Genomic DNA, 16,206 nt, shown 5'->3' with positions numbered 1-16,206 from the left:
CTCTAATTTTCTAAGTTGGAACATTAATAGAAAAAATTCACAGCACATATCATAAATAATGAGATTAGGTATCAAGAGCCCTTTTATGTGCCCATAAGCTGTAGGGAAATTAAACAGTGAATTTGTAAGAGTAAAGTGGATGTAAATGCATTGCTGCTATAAAACCAATATTAGTTCAATTTTTTGTGTGTGCCTTGTTACATTTAACCCAAAAGTCCAGTAAAGCACTTGTGTATATATGAAAGGAACAGAAGTCAACTTTTTATTCCAAGAAAACAGAGCTGGATCTCAAACCTGCTGTCTCTATGCTCTTCTCTTGGAGCACAGACAAGTTAGGGAAGTAGATAAAGTTTGAACGCTCATGCTGTTCTGACAGTTCACAGGAAGGGGCACCCGTGATTCCCTCTCAGGAGATCAACTCCCAACTCATCTCTGCTGAGAATAACAGCGATAAAGTTATTGAGACCTACATTTCATTGGTTTAGGATTTCCTCACGCATAGATATTCAATTCCCAAACTAGAAGGACCTTTTGGTGAGACAACTTACAGCAATCCTTGTGAAAAAAAAAAAAAATCAAAATGGGGAACAGTCTCCATCCCAATGTAAAAGACATTTCCTTTGGTGAAGACACATTTGATTCCACCAGTCAAAATACTTCCTCTTAAATAAAACAGTATATAGCAGTAATATTACAGGGTCTAATTTAAATGACATCCATTTAGCTGGCAAAATGATAATCACTGCACAGAAAGTCAGACTTGCTTTACAGGCTTTCAGAGAAGATTGCGGTTTTATCCTCCATAGCCTTGCAGTTCTAAAAAGAAGTATTGATATGTCGTGAACAGCTTCAGAAAATCTTCTTTGGAAGAGTGCTGCGAGCATTTATTGCCAAATTTAGGTTGTGTATCCTTTCATTTTAGCAGTAATTAATGGTATGCACTCTTCTGTTAGCATTCAACTTGTATTCATTCATGGAAATTAATGAAAGGACTTTTCTGTAATTAAATTAAGTTGCATTACTACTACTCCTCTAGAAATGAGTATCAAGATGTTCTCACTCTGTCCCTGATTGACATATTCCTTAATATAGATGTACATACATGTAGAAATGGCAGGACAAAACGAATTATTGTACTGCTTCTCAGGAAGGCATATATTCTGTATCAGAAAATGGCTTGTATAAGATGTCTGAATTTTTGTGATGATTCATTCAAAACCAAGTAAGAAATTTGAAGAAAGTGGTAAACTGGAAGAAACTTGCTAAATATATAGACTGTTCTACTGTCTATTGGCTATAAACAAATTTTATAAAAAATCAGGTATTGTGCCAGTGAATTCAGCTGGTTTCAGCACCATTTTTTAACTCAGTGTGCAGTGTGGCATGAACACAGCTGTGCTGCTCCTAGTCCCACAATGGCGTCTGTGCTGCCAGCTCAAATATCTCTGTACCGTAATCCTCCGCTTTCCCAACTGCAGGGGCAGCAGAGCAAGCTCTGCTGGCTCCTTTCCTCTTCTCTACACATTGCTCAAGTCAAACACAGGTGATGATATTGGAAACTGAGAGTTCTATATAAAAGTAATTTATAGTCTTAAATAATGCAGTCATATTTTTTAAAAAAGTTAGACATACTCTCCATGGTACTCGTTGAAACTCCTTTATAGTCTCTCTCCTATATAGAGAGACAAGTACTTTCACAGTGTAATCCATCCTGTTCTAAGACAGATGTCCAGAAAGCATAATGAATTGCTCTCTGGAGATGTCTGTCTTACAACTACAGAGGGAGCCTTGAAGGTTAGCTTAGTTTTTGGTGGCTAAACTTAGGTGAGAGAAAAACCACCTATGAGTACATTTTGAACCACTCCAGGCTTACAACTTTGGGTTGATTACAGTATTACAAGTAGGATCATGACTCTGAGTGTTAAAACACGGCTGAAGAAGATGGGAAAATACAGACGATGAGAAGCAAAAGTGCGGATTATTAGTGACAAAGAAAAGAGAAAAAATACAGAGTTAAAAATACATTGCCATATCTGTACTTAAACCTAAAATTTCAAGTGGTTTCACACTGAAGTGTAGGCTGTCTTTTAAATTAGTTAGTTCACAGTCAGGGACACATCTCTAGCTTCACTGACTGCCTTTAAAGAAAATTCAGCGATTTCAAAAAGCAAATACTCGAAGTTCACTTTCCCAGGTGTATTAATGTGAAACCAACCAGTAGCTGCAGATTTGACTCTAACAGGAAACAATGGCAAATCTATAGCACATCTGGCATAACTATGTTTCAGAAAGGAAATCTAGCCTTTCCAGAACTCAGAAATAGACATAAACCTAAGAATAATTTGTGAAATCAAGATATTGTGGAATAGATATATTCTAGTCACTGGACTGTAAATCTGGGAAGAATCCAAGTCAAAACTGGTCTATCAAAAAATCGCAGGCTAGTCATCCAAAAGGAATTATACCTACAGCCATGAAATGACACATTATAATTAGAAAAATAATCTTTTCCAATTTGTTACAATTTAGATAAAATTTTTGCATGAAAATGCTTTTCTTCGGATTGGAGGAGGTCATAAAATGTTAACAGATAAAGACAGACTACCGCCTGTCTACCAACAGCAGATTTGCAGCCACTGACAAAATAATTACCTGGGAAATTCTAATGCTCTTTTCAAGGTAGTCCTGCTTCAGAAAGGTTTCAGCCAAAACAGGGGGCAATAAATTTCAATGGTTTGTTCTCTTCCATTATCCATACAAGAGAAAAATTAACACAAACATTAGGGCTTTCGATGAAATCATATCTATGATTTGATAATGGCTCAAGGAGCATTAGGAAGAATGAATGCTTAATTCACCTTGAATAAGGACGTCAGCAAGGCTTTTTTAGTGCTACAGAAACCTATGTAAGGGTTTGCTTTGTAAAATAAGGTGTAAAAACTAGATTAGATTGAGTTATCGTGTTAGTACATAGTTGCTTTCAAGGACACAAGAGCAAACAATAAAAGTCTCTGCCATGAAGACTTAAAAATCTTAAACAGGAAGAGCAACAAAGGACTGGTAAAATAAAGCTCTTTTTGAGTAAACAGTCTGTCAGAAATTAGTATCTATGGGAAAGTTACAGATATCTACTTTTGTCCAAAGTATAATTCCCTAAACTAGCACATTATTCTGCCTTGGACATTAATTTATTTTATGCCTTTGCCACAGACTTGAATATCTTCTAACAACAAATAGAAACAAAGTGGTAAAGTAGTGTGAGAGAACTACATTATTGCTCACTGCACTATACCTCTAATGTGAAAGGAGAGAGATCTTCAGTTTCTCAAACTGGCTACTAAGCACTTTTTATAAAATGTTTAATTTGCTGAAGGTTTCTATTGTTATACCTCTCTGTATTTCTAATGACTCCTAAGTGTTGCTTTTTAACACCCTGAAATGAAGTATGAAAGTAAAGCCTATCAGGACATTTACTTGCCACTTTGGACAATGCTAAGTTCAGCATTCAGACATCACTAACATTTTCCAGCCCTCATGCAACTGCAGCCACAAATGTCCAAGCTGGTGGTGCTCACACGCCAGGTCCCTTTAGCTCTGACCCTGCCAAGGTTCTCCGAGCGCAAATTCTCTTGCAAGAGGCAGCAGTCTCATCCTCCAGAGAGCACTAGTACATTTTCTGAGAACATGCTTGCCAGAGCAGACATCACATGCATGGGGAAGGAAAAAAAAAAAAAAAAAAAAGGGTAGGAAGCAAGACTTTCTGAAATGGGAGTAAATGAAGTTGTGTCTTGGGAGACAGACAGCCCCAACTTCATCTGATCTATAGAGAGTATTAGATTTGAGGGTGTCTGCCTCCCAGGAGGTTCCTATTAACCAGAAGGTGCTTGTTATCTGGCAAGACAACTTTTTCATTTTCCCCTCTTGGAACTGTTCAGTTTGCTTTTAAATATTTATTCAGCCAAATAGCGAGCAATTAACTCCATAGACCAACGTTAGTCCACTCTTCTGTGAAGAAAGGGGGTCAGGTTTAAGTTCCTCCTCCATTAGCTATTTAATCAATTATCCAAATTGGCAAAGTTTCAAGAGGAGAAAGTCATTCACTTCATCCCAAAATAACTATTTAGTCAGAAGTTAGGGCACATTTCTGACCTGAAAGTCCCTGTGAGTGTAATTTTTTCTCCAACTCAGAAGTGTGGGTATGTTTTAAAAAGGTCATCCACCTAAATGGTAAGTGCTCTAATTACTGGATATTTGGGCATCGATTAACAGCATATTCTAATTATTTTGGAGAAGAGGCAGGTCTAGCTTATATGCTTACTTTCAGTGCTGAAAGTAGATGCCTTTAAGGTGTAGGTTGTAGGCGTATTACTGTCCTGTCATATTTCCTTGAAGCTACCCCTCCTTCTGCCTGCTGATTTCTCTGAATTCCACTCCTACTCATCTTTCTCCTATACTTTTCATGGGAATCCTAACTCAGGGTAGAGACCAAGTGTTTAGAAATGAAGTACCTGTCAGTTAGACATTGCAATGCTTGATGTTGCATACAAAAAGGCAGAGAAAGTAATTACTTCAGTTTTGGTGTCTTGTCCCCGTATTAGACGAAGCATCCACATTTAAGTGTTTATAAGCTGGACACCATCCCCCAGAAAGGTACCCAGACTGGGTAGCGGGCAACCTGCACACAGAGCAGAGAGCAGTGTAAAGTCACGACACTGAACGGGAATGATAATCACAAAGTCTGTCTTAAATTTCACCCAGCCAGGAGCTAAACACCCTGCTTAGTATTTGAAGGATATGCATCTACATATCCAGACCTCAGGTCATGTTAGCAAAGTAGACTTTTTAAAAAATTATTTTTAGAAACAAGATGGAAGAGAAAAAGAAATGCAATAGTTTAGTTTAGGAAAAAAAAAGAAAAAGAGATATGCTGGTGGTCCCTTAATAATACTGTGATTAGATTTGCGGTCCATAAATATGTTTGCAGCCTGGATTCAGTTCTACTGATTCCCTGCTCTGGCTGTGGAACTGCAACCTGCTACTCCCAGAGGCTGCTCTGAGACAAAACATTGGCCACACCTGTAGGAGCCGTGTCACTACCTGATCAGACTTGGGGAATTAAATATTTATTGGCCCACGCAGAAGAGGTGGATGCCTCTTTAGCCCAGTGCCTGAGAGAGCTGCCCAAGGAATGGGCACCTTGGTCCATGAGCTGGCATGATGAAAGATTTACACAGTTCTTGAGCTTGTTCAGTCTTTAGAAGACCTAAGGATCTTCTGGGGAAATACACAAATGAAAATTTTGAGACTAAAAATTGAGTTAGGAACGGTCAATTCCAGGGCAATGAGTGTTCTGGTTTGCTCTTCAGAGCCCAGGAGACTGCACTGCCATATGACTGGGAGGAGTAGTGTAGGTTTGCAGTGAATTCCTATTACCTTACACTGGTTTGGTTTGCAAAGCAGTTTTGGTGTGCATTGATTAGATTTCCTCTCAAGCAAAGTAAATTGGAAGCTCTGTTTACAGTCTGTACCAAATGTACTATAACCTGCAGTGGGGACAAAAGGATCTGAACTAATTAGTCCTTTGAACAGCCTCAGACTACAGGCAGGTTAATAACATTTGGTCCAAGAGACCAAACTAAATCTAGTCCATGGTAAACCACATTGATCACATACCTTAAATATAAGGACCTCAGCACCAGCTGCTTTGATCTACCGGTCTGCTCCTATTGTGCTGAATTACTAGCTAATACAGACAAATACATCCAAGTCACACTTCTGCTGCCTAAAATCCTTAATGTATTTAGCTGTAAGTCTCTGTGTGGATTTTGACCTCAATCATCACAGAAAATTGTTAGTGAAAACTTCAATTTCCCTCTTTTTTTCTGGAGCAAACAAAATAACTTTTCAATAATCAAGTAAGAAGTGATAATTGGGAAAATGATGCAAAGGAAAAGACGGAAATTAAGAACTGAAATAAAACAAATCCAAGGAATAAAAGAAACAAAGGCAGGAAGAAAGTGTCACAGAAGCTGAAGAAAGCTTTGTAGAAAGCTTAAAAAATAAATATATCAGCTTAGTGTACTATCTAAACTGATAAGTGACTATTCTCGCAAGTCTATACCAGCCTTTTTCCACTGCTGCTGGAATAGCCTGTGATTATCATATATTACTTTCCCTTTGTAGCATCAAAAGTGTTCTCCATACTTTGGAGAAAATCTGTACTGAAACGATTTTGTGCTGTAGGAGGAGGCATGGCTAGACCTGGGGACTGAGAACCTGGTGCCTCAGCTTCCATAGCTGGCTGTGCATCTCTGACCTTCAGAGAGGCATAATTCTGGAGCAATTTTTCCTACTTACCTGAAAACTACAGATAATCCATAACCATTACACAGCATTAAGCACTTACAAAAATGGGGCACAAACATCAAAATGGCTTAGTCTATAACAACCCAGTGAAAGGAACAAATATTATCTGCATAGTAATGCGAGCAAAAAGAATCATAAATTGGGCTAATCCAACGAAATTCAGGAAAAGAGATAAATTCATAAATACACCACAGGAAATCGCTCTATTAGGGGAAAAAAAAAGCACTGACTTTCAGGTAGGAGGATTTTAACCACGTAGGGTGCCTGAGGAGCTCAGTTGCTATTGTGAACCAGGAGGAATAGGAGTATATATGTATATATGTGTGTGTGTATATATGTGTATGTTCCTGTATAAGTGCACATATATATATACCTAAAAAATTATATGGTTAAGACACAGTGATTCTGTTCAGTAGATTAGACTATTTCCTTTGTATACCTTATGCAAGTTTTCCCAATAACATGCAATGGGATATCATGTTCTTTCCTGTAGATCTAGAGCTGCATGAAAATATTTTCAGAGAAGAATGAAGGACAATTGATGTTTTTACATCAAAACATCCCATGAAATTGTGCAAATTTCAAGAAAAAAAATGCTTTGAAAAAGTGAAAAAGCAATATTTTTCAAGTTTCTATTCTGAAATAGCTTTCCACTGCAATATTTTTTCATCATACAAAACAAAAGCTTAACTTCTTAACCTGTAGAAACATTCAACTTATTTTTTGTTCTTTTCAGAACAGAAAACTGGTGAAACTGTAAGATCACCCATGAACAAAATTATATTTTCATATGACTGAGTGCTTCAACACTAACTACACAGCAAAGTCGTAACATTTTTTTCACAGTGTATCTTAGGTGTTAAGGAAAACAGAATTTGTTCCTTAGTGACCAATACTTTGTATTATCTGGCCACAAAAGTATTGGAGGAAGTGAATTGTCTTCACAGATAGTGGAGATTGAGAGGAATGCGGTGATTTGAAAGCTAGGTAAATGTAGGCCTATTTGAAAGTGTCAAGATGATGTGGGATGAAGCAATCTATTTTAATAACAGGTAGTCTCCCAGTTTCAAGTTGTACTTCTAAGACTCGCGTTTGTCTCCACATTTTGTAAGCACATCTTATAAATGTGAAAAAATGGTAACTGCTAGTATCTTCTTTGGTTACCCACTGTTCTGGTTCACAGGTTTTGGTCAACTACTTCCTTAACTACTTTCCTTTTACTGAATTGAGTTGACTAATTAATACTGTACTTTATATGTACACACACATACCAACCATTTTCGTATTTATTTCATTGATTGCATGACATTAAATTACACCCAGGCTTATCCTGGATATCATCAACTGGGTAAAAATCCCCAGCCCCAAGTTTCATAGCAATGCTGTTGTGTTTCACTCCAACACGCACTCAGTTTGGAATTCCTTCGTACCAACTATTGGTACCGCTTGTCATGAAAAGCTTAAACTTCTCACCTGGAAAGAACTAAAAACCAGATATAATTACTGTTGTTAATGTTTTTGTTCCTTATGATTGCTGTAACAATACCAATGCTCTCAGCTGCTTGCACTTGCCTGCCCTGGGATAGCTCTTCATCTCAGTGAGGCTTTAAGGAAACACACTGTATCTAGCTATGTGATTTCTAACTGCCAAAATATGTTAAATGTTATTTTGAAATCTTCTCATTGTTTTTTTTTCCTTAAGTATTCTTTATTTAGAATCTCAAATATTATTAGCTTTCTGCAAGCAGGCATAGGGTCCAATGTTGGAGGCCCAGCAGGTGTGGAGGGAAGCAGGTGCAGGAAGGCAGGTACAGAGCATCTGGGTGCAGCGAGGTCAGGTAATGGGGAATTTTGGCTGTGTCCCCTGGGGAAGCTTTGCTGGGGAGGCAGCTGGTCATTCCTTTGCTCGCTCTGTGTTCTGCACAGCAAGGGTGGCCGGGAAGCAGCTACAGTGGAGATGCGGAGAGCATCTGGGAAGTGAAGTTTGATTCCTTCCCTTGCAACACTGATATCAGTGCTAATATTTAATGTAGGACATCAGTCATCTCTTAGCATAGGTGGTTGAGGTGATTGTTGTCTGGGGCAAGCATTCTCACTTAAAATTCTCCTAATGCTTGCAAGTTGTAGAATTATCAAATTTGTTATGCTCCAAAATGGCATTTGTTGGATATTATTACATTTTCCTTCTCCATTCAGCTAAACTGTGTTGCTTAAAAACTTCTTTTAAGTCTGGTAGTTGCAAGAAACTAATTAGCATTTGTGTCAGAGCAAGCTTACTTCATTATACTTAAACATTGGCCTTTAAACTATGGGTATTTAGAACTGCTGAATAATAGTCTTAAGCAGTTAGTTTGTGAAAATCTTGTATTGCCAGCTTAAATAAATTGTAGAATTGGTATAGCTTACGTTGATAGCCTTTGCTGTTTAGCTGATAAATTTTATTCCAAACATAACAATACAGCCAATAATAATAACTTGATTGCTTTCTAAGTGTAGTTGGATGTTCTCCCATTCCATTTAAATGAAATATTCAGCAGTAGTGAACATAAAATATATCCCATTTCAAATTCTTCATTTCAAAAGTTCTTGGTTTTCAATGTTTCAAATTAAATTAAGGATCTTCTACTACTGACCAAAACTAATGCCACTTCTAATTTTAAAGCATGGATTATTTCTATTGGAAAACATTTTTATGGAGAAATCCCAATCAAGTTCTACCATTAGTTCTATCCTCTCACTCTAAGACAAGATATCCACTGCTTTGCCGAAGTTTAGTGAAGACTCAATTCTGATAAAGTCAGAGTACTTGTCACATGAGTAAATTGATTTACACAGTCATCCAATTTATTGGAATACACACATTCCTAAAGCTCTGCATCTACCCAAACCATTTCAGGATTGATTCCTTCATTCAGCATAACCTTAATTATAAGGGAAGTCTTTCTTCTTCTATAGTTTAAGCCACTGAAGAAACTTCACTAAAATCCTATTCTGTTGGAATACGCAGTTCCACTAAAACCACAATTTTCCATGCAACTGAACTAATTTTGCTGAAGTCTTGATTTGAAAGAAAAACACCAAAAAAAGAAATATTCAAATTGTTTCTGATATCTTGAGACGTGTTTTAAAATATTGTACATTTCAGTCTCTACAAAACAATTTGGGGATTTTTTTAAGGACTTCCAAATTTTTGTTTTTCATTTCAAAAGGGGATATTTGTAATTTCAAAACCCTCTGAAATGTCACCCTGATAAATAGAGAAAACTGCTTTTGTTGCTTTATGGGCCTGCTTTACTCGATGGTGTCTGGCATGGTCTACTTGCCACCTGCATCCATCTGTCCTTGGTTAGTAATCTGCTATGTGTACTACTGTTGGTACCTGACTTCCTAAGATGTAGAGATTCATCTGAAGAAAGACGGTGAATATACAGGGAGTTAATGCTGCTCAATTATTATTCAGAAGCAATTTAAAAATATTTTGAACTCCTGCCCAGTGTCTCCATCTGGGGTGAAAACAACAGGTGAAAAAATCTTCAGAAGGAACTGTGGGGAAAAGTAAATACAAAAATGTAAACAAGATGCTTAGTGATAAGTGTGAGCAGTTTTCTACCAAAGTGCTTTAAATCTTCAACTTGAATTGTATTGAATTGAAATCAATGAGAAAGACATAATGTATTAAATGACTCTTTAGTTGTGGACTATGTGCTTTTTGGTTGTTTTCTTAAAGAATATTTGAGCTACACTTTCTCTTAACCAGTAAAGCACACTAATCAACAGTCAAATGTGAACATTATACAACATTTGATACCATTTTTTTTACTAATCACAAAGAAGTCTGCCTCTGTCATTTGTTAGGATTTTTAATTTGTGTATTTTAATATGAAAAATGATGATTAATGTTTTAAGGTTAGCTAGATGCTTTAGGACGGAAGTTGATACACAATTGAAGTCCAGAAAATATTCAAGAGGATTGCTTTATTAGGTAAAAAAAAAAAAAGGTGCTAGATTAATACATTTTTTAAAAGTAAGTTCCGTATTTAAAAAACCCCACATTCATTTCCTAAATGAAAAAAAAAATTGAAGGAAGTATATGTTCTAAGTTACCGTGTCCTTCAAACTTGAGACCTTATAAATGTCTGTCTCTCACTTCCATTCAAACACTAAAATGGGAAAACAGGCTTTCCTGCAGTTTCAGTTCTAACACATTTTCTCAGTTCAAAACTGCTGTAGTTCTTGTCCTGGATAAACTAAAAGGAAGAAGACAGTTGGAGAAAAGACAAGAGACCTTTGAACAGCTGGATTAACACATTAATATTCATTTTCATTGCTCAATTGGTAGCTTCCCTTAGTTTAGCACCTTTACTTACATGGTAGGTTTAGGTTGTAGTGTAAACCCACTACAATAGTTAAGTTGTTGTTTTGGTTTTTGGGTTTTTGTTTGTTTGTTTGTTTTTATTCCCAAAAGAGTAGTAGGCTTAATTTATATAAAATAAGCCACTATACATAAAAATCCATTATAAATAATAGATTTTTATTCACTATTTATTTTGTTTTCTGACATTTTCTGCTGTTTAGTAGCAGACATTAGGGCGGAAAAAACAACACCCCAAACATTAGTATTAGTATGGGAGTGCATGGTTAAATCACTGTCTACGGTCAGATCAAAAATTTAGTATTATGTGGTAATGAAATATGAGCAAGTAGGAGGCTGTTTGCCCATGGATTATAAACATATTTCAGCAGCAAATTTCTGACATGATTAACAGTCTCACCGCCACCAAAAAAAAAGTGTGAAATCTTCGTCTGAAGCAAAAGAAAAAATATTTGTGTGTTATTAATTCATCCACTCTGCTCCAGTTTGTGAAATACAAACACGTATTTCCAGTAAGATATCCTTGAAGGACTAAATGTCTCAGGGGGCTAGTAATCACATTTCTGGAGCCTTTCACCTCTAGTTAACTGATTCAAACACAGCCAACGCACAGTAGTGATAGAAAATCATTGTGATTTGAAAGCTGGTTTGTGGCCTGTCTGAAATGAGCTGGCGACTTCACCGCATTTCTTAGAGGATCTCGGAAACGCACTCGGCACTTTGGAAAGCACCAGCGCTGAGAACATTGAGCTCCTCGCAGGGTCCGGCCTGGTCCCCACGGAGCCACAACCAGGGCTGGTTTCTTTGAGGACGGCAGAGGCCGAGGCTAACAAAGTCCCACATCAGGCAAATTCCCTCAGTACATTGACCGCTTGAGGCAAAGAGGTCTTAGCCACCTGGAGGGTCTTGGTGGGAAAACATTTTGTCCATGTCGAGTAGCCAGCCAAGCTGGGCTGAAATGGCAGCTCGGTGTTGGGGTCTCCCCATTGCACTGCTGCTTTCTGTGCTTCACAAATGCTGGGTATAAACAGAGCTTCGTTTTCCATTGCTGCCAATCTGGTGCTTCCGTTAGCATTAAATGTACTTAAGAGGAAAAACAGCAGAGACACACCACAGAAATGATGGTGGTTTTTGAGGGTGAAAGCACATTAGTGCCTTTTTTTACACAGAGGTACATACCTAGTTAGGAACAGTTAATAAACTGTCCTTTGTCAAGATTATACCTACTATATTCTAGAAAACCTGTCTGACAATACTTTTTCTCATTAGCTGCAAATTACCTCTGTTCTATGTTTCTGAGTGAAGGCTTTAAATTGTCTCCTTTACGATTTCATTTCCTTTACATTAGGGATTTTTCTTCACAAGAGGTATATCTCTTTTTAAGAAAATATACACATAATTTTCTTCTGAACATTTAATATTTTGTATTAGGAGCTTCCTCAGAGGAAAGAAAGAAAAGTCTGTCTTCATTAACTACTAAATATCAGGTGGGGAAATTAAAACATTCGGATGTCATGTCAGCTATATACATTGTCTTCTATGATGTCACATTTGATTTTCTTTTTTTATGGCTTTGACAGCATCATATTAAAAATTTGATTGCACCATGACAGTACAGGCTTTGAATTATTCAGCTTATGAGTGCACTCCTACAGGAACACTATTTTGTATTTCTTGCCATTCCTGAAAAACTGACATTTAAAAAAATATAAAGGGAAAGGGAAAACAATTGCTAATAACTAATTAATAACTCAAGCTTGGCAACGGTAACTTCATTTTAGTGGAATATCATACAAATTAAAACCAGATTAAATATAACAAGCAAGATATTTCAGAAGTCACTTGGAAAATAATTCTCAGGATGACATTTTGGCCCCAGTGACATCAATGGCGAGACTCCAATTCAGTTTTGGTGGAGCCAGGACTATCTCCTAATCAAAAAAACCCTATAAATTTCCAATCTGGTTTTAGTAACTATGTGTCAAAATTCTTGTGCTACTTAATTAACTTTACCCATCCTTTAGCATATGCTCCAGCTATTAATGCTCACTGAAGTCATTGAGGCTTTTTACATTTAACTCCCATAAGAGAGTCAGACCCTTAAAGTTGGAACCTCTTGGGTATTTTTGCATTAGTCTTTAAGGGGTTTTAGTGTGCATTTTCCTATGATGACTGTGTTCTGCCAACTTTCTTTTTTGTCCCATTTTACCTCTGTTTACTGTTAAGTGCAGTCTGTTGATTGTATCAAACAACTTCAGCTGTAACCCTTTTCAGAGTGACCAAATTTGTATTTTCTTCATTACAACTTAAGGTTATTTTTAAATCACTAAGGATATTTTTAAATCACTAAAGTTGGAAACATCTGCTCTCCAGCTTGATTAGATGCAGCTAGTCCTTTCATATCAGAACCATAAAACAAATAATGCCATTTTAAGAAACATGCTATTCCCATATCTGCTATCAGATATGAAAATATCATTCAAAGTCAAACCCTTTTTCCAGTAAACATGTCTATTATTTAACTAGTAGGGCCCAATAAAACTGCTCGTAGCTATACATATATTATTCTTTCTCACAAGAATTATTTCAGCTGAGCTGTCTGGGCAGGTAAGAACTATAGGCTTGAGTACTGCTGAGAAGGGTAAAGTGTGAAATATTCCATATGAGACACGAAATAAATCCTTCCAGCCATGACAATGGGGAAAAATACAAATTATCTTTTAATGTCCTAGTTCCTCAAAAAGCGTTAGCAGAAATGTCTTTGATTCTGCTCACAGCAGTGCCTGAGGAGAATCTCATACTGATTTAGCTGGGATCAGAATCATGACCACAGTTATACCAAGAAACGTGCTTGTATTCCCTCAGAAATATCTGAGGTTTATTCAAGAGTTTAGTTTGTCATTAAGAAGATATATTTTGCTGTTCTTCATCTCTCTTCTAACATCTCATTATTCCAATTCAAAACCAAGAATGCCTGTTTTCATTACAAGCCATGAAAATTAGTTATGGATCACTTACACTATATTATTTTAGTTCACCTATTTAACCTGAATCTAGTCTGTTTCAACATATGAATCATCCTGGGACAGCAATTTCTCATTCTTAAATGAACAGTCACACACTCGTGTTGCTTTCCTACTGATAAGCAAAACTTATTTCGAAATGTACAGTGGGAAACAAGATAGCACAATTCAATAACATTTCATCCTGCAATATCAATATCAGTCTGCAAATATTATACTGGAAATAAAAATGTGTGAGCTTCCAGGACAAAATCCTTCTGTCCTTATAATTTACTGCTCAAATGCCAGTTGAGGACAACAAATGGCACATATGTAAGTGCAGAGTAAAAACTACAAAATAACATAGCCCTCTACCAATTTCAGCTGGTTTTAACATCCATCCTCATCAAAGGCTTCATGATTTAAAAACACCGTTTCCAAAAACCACTACTGACTAAACTGAAATAAAAAGAAGAGCATTTATCTTACAGTCATTTGTGGTTTGACTGAGAACAGGCCGACCATTACAGGTGACAAAGGAACTTATTTTTCATAATAACCTTTAAATCTTATTGTCTCAGACTGCCACCAGCTGTGGCAGTTAAGGTGTGCTGAAACATTTCTGATGCATCTCATGCAGATTCCTCTCTGTATTGCAAGAATAAAACTAATTATCCTGTAAATTGTATAGAAAATCTAAATCTACAGATTTACAAGCTTTCCTTCCCACAGACGTTGTGCATTACCTGTATGTAGAACTGCTTGAATCCCTTTACCCTCACCCTGTGTAATGCAGGACTAAGAAGTCCTCTGTAAGTGAGAAAGAATACTAGGAAAAAAAAATAAGTGAAACACATAAGAGAAACCGACGCAAAATCTCCAACAAAATTTAACAAAAAGCAAGAATTGTGGAAAAAAAATATGATGAAATGTTTTCCCCCAGGCTCCTTCAGTTTTAAGTGTTATCACAGCACCAGCTTCTGGAGAAGGGCGTGAAGATTTAGTACGAATCTTAGATTTGTACTTGTTGGCTATTTGGCAAAGAGGCGAGAGGTTGATTTTTTTTTTTTTTTTTTTAAAGGCGGTTTCCAGGTCTTTAACACTACTCTGAGCCAGAGACGCTAAATAAAAGAAGGGGAAAGCGCTGCTGCCATAACAACCCTTCGACGGGGAACTATTGGGATACAGATAGTTACTACACTACCTACAACCAACCGTGTGCATCATGATCCATAAAACCAGAAAATGCTCTTCAGCCACAGCATCCCATCCTGTGCACTCTCGGCTCTGGGGACCGAAGGCAAAGCAAGCAGAGACGTCTCCCCACCACCACCCCGAGCTTTATTTAATTTAATTGACTATAGCTGGGGTGGGGGGGGTGTCAGGAAAGTCCCTTTGAAAGCTGAATCCTGCCCGAAGCCGCCCCTCCGTCCCCTCCGGCCGCCCCACGGGAAAGGCCGAGCTTCGCTGCACACGGTGAGCGCGGCGGCCCCGGGGAGGGGGACCGGGACCCTCCCCCGCGACCCTTCCGAGGAGCGACTCCTGGGAAGCCGCCAACTCTGCTGAGCTGGGTCTACCCCACTTTCAAATGGTCCCTTGCAAAAGTTAAAGTGCTGCCCCCTCCCCCGAGCCGCCCTGGGGAGGGGGGAGTCTGCGGGGGGTCAAGGGGCTCCTGGCGCCGGTTGGGGAGCGGGGCTGTCGGGGTATCTGTTTGTGCGTGGGAAAGACCCCCGTGGGAATGGGCAGCGGTGCCCGGGAGGGGCAGCAGGGAGGGACCCCCTTCCCCGCAGCCCCCGCGGAATCCCGGGGACATCCCTGCTGCTCCGCGGACCTTCCGCCGCCCTGCGGGGACGGCGCAAGCACGGACTGGGACCCTCCGTTTCCTCGGGGGCGGGCGGGAGCGCGGTGTCTCCCCCCGCACCCCCTTGTCTCCTCCAGCGCTCATCCCCGGGGCCGCTCCGGGATGGGAAGCGGGTGGGAAAGGGGTGGGGGGGGATGAACGGCAGGTGCTTTTTGGGGTGGGGGGGAAGGGCCCGGTGACTCACCCGTCCGAGGCGGAGGCTGCGGGTAGCGCGGCGGCGGCGCTGCCCCCGGGGCGCGGGGGGCGGCGGGGCAGGAGCAGCAGCGGGCGCGGGAGCAGGGGGGAGCGGTGTGGCCCGGGCTGCTCCTGGGCGCGCTCTCGCTGCCCATCCCCGGCGCTGCCGCCGCCGCCGCTGGAGGAGGATGCGAGGGAGAGTCAGCTCCGGGCGCGGGCACGCGCGGTAGTGGCGGGGAGGGCGGGGAGCGGAGCGGGGGCGCGCAGCGGAGGGGGAGCAGCTGAGAAGCGCGGGCGCTCGCTCCTGCAGCCCTCCGTCCGTCGGCCCTTCATCCATTCGTCCCTCAGTACTCATTTTTTCGCCCTTCCATCCCTTTTTCCTCCATCCGCATCCCTGCATCCCGAGTCCTCCCATCCCTCCATCATTCACT

The 16,206-nt window shown here is 39.4% G+C and overlaps 1 protein-coding gene across 1 annotated transcript in view; it reads right to left on the bottom strand.

Moving 5' to 3' along the window:
• FUT9 (fucosyltransferase 9) overlaps positions 1-15,930 on the bottom strand; it is a 99,633-nt gene extending 83,703 nt beyond the window's left edge. The window contains exon 1 of the mRNA XM_065632457.1: positions 15,786-15,930. Coding sequence (XP_065488529.1) covers positions 15,786-15,930 — 145 coding nt within the window. The remainder of the gene's footprint in view (positions 1-15,785) is intronic.
• Positions 15,931-16,206: the final 276 nt, after the last annotated feature.

Source organism: Caloenas nicobarica, chromosome 3, assembly GCF_036013445.1.
Source record: "Caloenas nicobarica isolate bCalNic1 chromosome 3, bCalNic1.hap1, whole genome shotgun sequence".
NCBI lineage: Eukaryota > Metazoa > Chordata > Aves > Columbiformes > Columbidae > Caloenas > Caloenas nicobarica.
The sequence above is the reverse complement of the archived record's forward strand: the minus strand, read 5'-3'. Positions and strand labels throughout refer to the sequence as shown.